This window comes from Rhamphochromis sp. 'chilingali' (genome assembly GCF_963969265.1).
Source record: "Rhamphochromis sp. 'chilingali' genome assembly, chromosome: 7".
Lineage (NCBI taxonomy): Eukaryota > Metazoa > Chordata > Actinopteri > Cichliformes > Cichlidae > Rhamphochromis > Rhamphochromis sp. 'chilingali'.
Window position 1 is genome coordinate 18,756,320 of NC_137934.1, and position 6,889 is coordinate 18,763,208.

Genomic DNA, 6,889 nt, shown 5'->3' on the forward strand with positions numbered 1-6,889 from the left:
GCTTTGTTTGCCAGAGTGTTTTTCTGTAAACTACTTTGAACTGCTGGCAGTCAGTGAAGTCACTGAAAGGCAAGATTCTATGTTGTGTTGCCGTAGTTTCCAGAGTTTACTTATAAAGCTCACTTACAGAATTCAGTTAGAAAAGTCAAGCATTTGAAAGGTGCACATTTGAAGGAATATTAACTCAATCTTAACTCATTACGGTTTACATTTTCGATTTTAAAAGTTCTCCAAAATTACAATGAAAAAGGAAACAAGAAAAATGACCACTCCAGCTGATAAGAAAGATTCAGGAGATCAAGGTAAGTAAAATAATAAAATAAAATCCTGGTAAAATCCAAATCCTAGAAATGTTGACACCGTGTGAATCATTTTTAGAGTATTTGAATCATATGTTTGATTGAAAATAGCTTTAATACAAGATGTCTAATCAAAGAAAGGTTACCGGTCTTTTGGTAAAATAATGTAATAAGTTTATTCTTGGACTCAACAGTAAAAACAGACCAACAAGTGTCATCAAGATCTAAGACTTAGTGAACCTAGTATCAATTCGCACTGGTCAGTTTTTTTTATCCCAAGAATAAACTTGTGATAATTTAAGCAAAAGCAATTTCAAATTCTTTGCCATCAAACTGCTTCCAGTCCTGATGTCGGGGACTCTTTTTCACCACTGTGTTGTTGTCGTTTATAGATTGTAAGAGCAGGACTGCTAAAAGAAAGGCCAGTCCTGAAAAGAAGACCCCAATAAAAAGGAGGAGGGTCGCTGAGCAGGCTGGTCCTTCCACCAGCTCAGATGTGGTCAAAGGTGTGAAGCGCAAGGTTGTGCAAGATGAAGAGGGCACAACAAAGAAAGCAAAGAAGGCTAAACTTCTCGACCATATGAGCGGTGACGAGGAGCAAGCATCCTTCTCGTTGGACTCTGGTAAAGGTAGGCTAATTAGTTGAATAAGGGGGTAGATTAAGTGTGGTTGCTAGGTTTAAGATATTGGTGTTTAGTGTTTGTGTCTATCATCCAGTGAGCTGATGTGCTTTTGGTGTTTTCCACATCTCCAGACTTGAACAACAAACAGGAGTGCGCAAAAAATGGCAAAAGAAAGGCCGCGGGAGACAACAGAGAGCCACTCAAGAAAAAAAAAAGGAATGTGGACCAGGGCAAAAAATCAGTGGCAGACCAAAAACGTAAGTAGCAAGCAGCTTGGGTTTTATATTCAGGGGAAGGGCAGAAGGAACATTTAGGCTACAGAGGAGAGTAATTTGTGTCACAGCTGTAATAAAACCAGATTTGCTGTTTTGTCTGTTCAGGTGAATTCCAAGCCAGATATGTGGAGGAGCACCAGCTCGGAGAAGGAGGCTGTGGAGCAGTGTTTGCTGGCTACCGGATAGAAGATCGTTTTCCAGTAAGTGTTCAGATGATGGTAGTAACACAGGCAGTGACGCAGATAATGGATAATATCGTAAACTGAGACGTCTGCTGTGTTTCCACCTTTCATTATGTCATACTGAGGAAATGCTCACCAATGCTCTGTGTCTTCTAGGTTGCCATCAAACACATTCCCAAAAATAAAGTCTACTGCAAAGTGGCGGTAAGCGTCCAACACTTGAATTAGTTTCACATTACTGGATTGAATGCGGCGTTCCTCATCATCCACTTTGTTGTAATATTTCAGGATGAAAATGGGAAGATGCTCTCGGTGGAAGTGGCCATTATGCTTAAACTTGCAGGTGAAGCAGAAGGGTCAGTGGGAATATCAGCACCTGTGTCCTTGCTGGAGTGGTTCGACCTTGGCAAAGAGCTGATCCTGGTGCTGGAGAGACCTGTCCCCGCTGTGGACCTGCAAAAATACAAAGCAGAAAATGGAAGAACTTTAACAGAGGACACGGCCAAGGTAAGTTGACTGGAAGAGCCTTAGACTGTACAGCATTCAATCAAGGCAGAAAAGCATTAACTCATTATTGTGTTTTTCATCTTTTCCAGGTCATTCTGAAGCAACTAGTTGATGCTGTAAAGGAACTTGAGGAGAAACACATCTTTCATCGGGACATCAAGGGACAAAACATTCTGATTGAGACCGGCTCAGATGTGCCTCGAGTTCGCATCATTGACTTTGGACTGAGCTGCTTTGTTAAACAGCGATCTCTGTATCGCATCTTCTATGGTAACATATTCTGCTCTTGCTTTTCACAGATGTAACAATTTGTGTCTTTTGTTTTAGAAGAAATTGTAATTGTGTCTGTTTGTTAGGCACTCCTCTTCACATCCCTCCCGAGTGGTACATTAGGAGCTGCTACAGGTGTGGACCCACCACGGTGTGGCAAATGGGAGTGGTGTTGTATGAAGCGCTTCATGCACGATACTTTAGTACCGCGAGGTTCCTCACAAAGCAACTGAGCATCAAAAAGCGTCTGTCCACAGGTAAGAAAACTTCACACTTCCAGATTCACTAGAACTATCATCTTCATCTTTTTGATCTTTTCTTTCTTTCAAGAATGCCGGAATTTCTTGGACGCATGTTTAGCTTTAGCCCCGGAGAAGCGCCCAACACTGGAGGAGCTCCAGCTTCACCCCTGGCTAAGATAACACACACAAACACACAATTCACACCTTATCATGTAAGTGTGATACATTGTAGTAACTTCCTTTCTTTTTTCTGTTGGACAGGAATAGATAGAGTGGGTCAATCTTAAAAAGAAAATAAATAAAAATTTAGCTTTTTTGGAGTTCCTGTAACCCCCCCAGCCATCCCAGGAAAGGGGATCTCTCTTTGAATGGGCTTTCCCGAGGTTTCTTCCCATCGATCTGGCCCCCTGGGGAGTTTTTCCTCGTCTTCATAGAGAGCTTGGGCTGGGTCAGGAGCTCCATCAAAACTGTCTTTATTTGATGACTTCAATGTCATCAAATAAAGATGTGTTTTACTTAAAGTAAAATTTGATCAAAATAAAACTTGTTTAATTCATCTTTGCTGAGGATTCTCCTTCATTACTATTTTGTTTTGTTTTGTTGTTTTGTTTTTACCCATGGTGCATTTTGACAAATAAGAAAACTGAATCAGGTTAAAGTGTGCACAAAGACAGTCACACTGCAAATGATCTGAAGACTTGCATCTGTTGCTCTAACCCCCAACTAGTTTAGACAGATTTCCTGGTTCTACCAGAGGTTTTTTCCTTCAAGAAGGGAGTTTTTCCTTCCCACTGTTGCTGAGTGTTTGCTCATAGTGGGTTGTAAAAGCATAAAAGTTAATAAGAGGCATTCATAGCAGAATTATCACAGAGGGAACTATATAGCTTAAATGTACACAGTAAAATTTGCAGTGTCAAACTAACACTTAAAGAGTTACATTTAACACTGTTTCCGAGTCTATTTGGTGCCATTCAGAATTGGTGTTAAATCAACTCTTTCTATAGTGTTAAAATTTTAGAGTAAATTTAACTCTAAATAGAGTAAAAATTTAACACTGAGTAACACCGCATAGTGTTAAATCAACTTAACACTACTAGTAGTGTCATATTATTTACTCTATCCTAGTGATAAATTAACTCTATTTGAGTAAAATCCCGCTGATTTTTAACACTGAATTGTGTTATTTGAAATTAACACTGGGGGTTCAAAGAACTCTGATCGGAGTTGATGTTACTCTATACTGTGTTATTCATACACTAATCTCTAGTGAAAAATTAGCTCTCATAGAGTAAAATTTGTAATTAATTTTACACCAAGTAATGTTACTAAAACTCTTCCTGTAGTGTTACCTTTACACTCAATTCACTGTTTTGCAGCATGAAAACCTGGTTTTTAATAATGCTTTTACATATAAAACAAGTGAGCAAAAACCACAACTAGATAATACATTTAACAGCTTTATTTTTATGTCAGGCTCAAAATATAAAAACATCTCATGTAGTGTATAAAACACTTTAAAACAATGAATTTAGTTCGGCATAAAACGGCAATATACAGGGAGGAATCTGAAATGCCATATTTGATTTGAAGAAGCAACACAGCTCATTTATGTTCAACACCTTCAGCACCATATTGGGATGCAGTCTGACCCTAAATGCATGATGATGGTCATCAAAACACAGGGTTTCCATCAGTTTTCCGCAGAGCAACACAATGTCATCTTTCACAACAATACTTTTGATCTTACAAAAAAGCAGAATCTCAGACACTACATCTGTACAGATGATAAAGTCAGGGCGGTACTCTGTACTGTGTGTTATTATCCACTTAGCTGAAAACAAACTGGTAGACAACACAGCTCCAAGCAAATTCTGGACCTTCTTCCAGCTCTCCAAGTGTCACCATCTTTCCTGGTCCTAAAGCTAATCTTTCCAGACTAAAGGACTCCCAATGCTTTATTTTATTACTATTATATTTATTTTTACTTGTGGTGTACTGTAAAGGTACACTCTGTAAGGCTGCATCTTTAGCCTGAGTATGAATCTCAAAAAACACTTCCTCCATTGAGGAGACAAAACTACTCACAGTAGATTGGCTTAATCCAGCTGCCCTGAGCTGTGCAACAGCAGAGGCACACCTATCCAAAGTGCTCTTATTTGACCTTTTCAGATGTTGTGGGTGTTTCTTCTACATTAGTTGACATCACCTCCCCTGTAGTGCTAACTTCTTTAACTGCCACATCAGGCTGTAGATTAACATCAGTGTCAGCCTGCTGGTCAAAATAGTTAAGGTGTTTGGTATTTAAATATTTTCTAAAACCTGTGGTCTGGATGAACATGTACATGTTGTGAAGCATAGTGTTTGTAAGATGTGCCAAACACAAAATGTGCTTTAAACAGTTCATCAACAGTACCAAGTGAAGAGGTAGACTTGCATGGCATGGCATTCTTGTCAAGAATAATGAAGAACCGGTGGATGTCATTCTTTTTCACCCCAACAGCCAGGAGGTAGGGTTGAGTGCTGGTAGTGATGGAATCAAGGTGCTCTTGGATATTTGTTCCAGTCTGAAAAGACAAATACAGACAGGCAATAAGAATCAAGTGTTTCTTAAACTGGTAATTCATAACATAAAAATAGAAAAGAAACACAAACCTTCTTGAAGACCACAAGACGCCTTTCTGCTTGAGAAGCTGACACCTTTCCTGGTCTCTTCCGACCCTGACCAGATGGTGGAATCAGATGTAATAGCAATAGAATTGCTGAGAGGTCACTGTCCCAGCCTGCAAAAATTATTTGTTTTTAATAAAGTTGAGTCATCATCAACAACATATTTCAATGCATTGATAAAATGTTTGAGTAGACCCAAAAGACAAAAAGGATAACTGTTCTGTGACAAACATTATATATGCTATGAATGTGCTAATCAAAGAAACAACAGCTCACCAATTAACTTCAGTGACATCCTCAGGTGAGTCAGCTGCCAGCAAGAGTTCTTCCAGGTCACTGGTAGAAGGAAGCTTTCTGCCTTGTTGGATAATCTTTCTTTTGAATGTTGTTGGCCACCTCTCCAGCAACCTGCCTGATACATCCTCACCAAACATCAGTACAAAATCCTGTTCGATCTGTAACAGGGATAGAGAATTATATCTGCTATCTACAAAATATTAAAGTGTGTTTACATTGTCAAAGTAATGACAAATATTCACCAAGCCTTTGATATCTTTGAAACGTGGAAAAACAGACAGTATGTTGCTTGACAGCAGGGCCCTGTTTCAGAAAGCCGGTTTAGTGCAAACTCTGAGTAAGTATACCCTGAGTTAACGAAAACTCTGGGTTTTCGGTTTCACAAAGCGAGTTCAGCTGAAGCCTGAGTGAGTCACTATGACGACACACTCCGTGAAGCTAACCTGCCCCCTAGCAGGTTCACTACAACTAACCCTGACTGTCCCCGCCTCTTTGTCGGAAACCTGACAGTAGGAAGTGTCAGACATGGCGTGTCCCTTCCTTGAAGAGCCAGTAGATCTTGAAGCCCAAATACTCCGCAGAGCTCTCCGCCGGGAGAGAGTGATCAGAGCGCGTATGGACATTTTATCATTACCTGATGATTTCCTGTGCGAACGTTACCGTTTCTCAGCACAATCAATAATTTATTTGGATAACATCCTCAGGCCATATATTGCGCATGTGACACATCGCGGACATTCTCTCAGTTCTGTACATATTATTTGTATTGCACTTCGGTTTTTTGCAAACGGGAGCTTTCTGTATAATATTGGTGATGCTGAGCACGTTCCCAAGGCTACCGTCTGTCGGGCAGTCAGGAATGTTACAGTTGCACTGAAACGTCTCCTGTACTCGTCTGTGGTGTTCCCCGGTCATAGACCCACAAGATTTATCAAAGAGGGATGCCACAAAATTGCAGGTAGCAGGATGAACAAAACTTAATACATGATGTGGTGATACTTGAACTACTACTTAAATTTTACATTTATTTTCACGGTTCCCAGGCGTGATTGGCTGTATAGATGGCACTCACATTCCAATCATTGCTCCTTCAGTAAATGAAGGAGACTATGTGAACAGGAAGTCTTTCCACAGCATTAATGTACAGGTACATAGTTCCCTGTAGCATTTCAAACTAACAAATTATTTCATTATAGTAATGGATGCTAATTTGTGTTCTCTGCACTGTGAAGATCATATGTGATGCTGCCAACATTATCACAAATGTGGAAGCCAAGTGGCCAGGCTCTGTGAGTGGTGGTGGTGGAGGACCCCCACCTGTTTTTCGGGCCTCCGCTTTTTTTCTAGTGGCCATAATGGGTCACATTTGAGCATACAGAGTAAGCAAATATGTACTTATAATGTGCTCAGATAATTTCAATAAGTGCTTACAGAGGGGAAATTAATGTAGCCTCTAACTGCAATTGATTTACATAGGACAAACAGACCAAGCACTATGGCTCATAATACAATTACACCTTACCTGTT

General features: G+C 40.0%; 1 protein-coding gene and 1 long non-coding RNA gene across 2 annotated transcripts; one reads left to right on the plus strand and one right to left on the minus strand.

Moving 5' to 3' along the window:
* Positions 1–1,540: 1,540 nt before the first annotated feature.
* Positions 1,541–2,578, plus strand: LOC308399849 (serine/threonine-protein kinase pim-2-like; the record flags this gene model as incomplete). Its single annotated transcript, XM_080887261.1, has 5 exons — positions 1,541–1,583; positions 1,668–1,886; positions 1,976–2,156; positions 2,243–2,413; positions 2,487–2,578. The coding sequence occupies exons 2-5, from the start codon at positions 1,683–1,685 to the stop codon at positions 2,576–2,578; spliced, it is 648 nt and encodes a 215-aa protein (XP_080743387.1). The 5' UTR covers positions 1,541–1,583; positions 1,668–1,682.
* Positions 2,579–3,874: 1,296 nt separating this feature from the next.
* Positions 3,875–5,704, minus strand: LOC308400215. The gene is made up of 3 exons (XR_013972339.1): positions 5,342–5,704; positions 5,051–5,178; positions 3,875–4,962 (listed from the first exon to the last, which is right to left on the minus strand). It is a non-coding gene; the product is annotated as an uncharacterized lncRNA (long non-coding RNA).
* Positions 5,705–6,889: the final 1,185 nt, after the last annotated feature.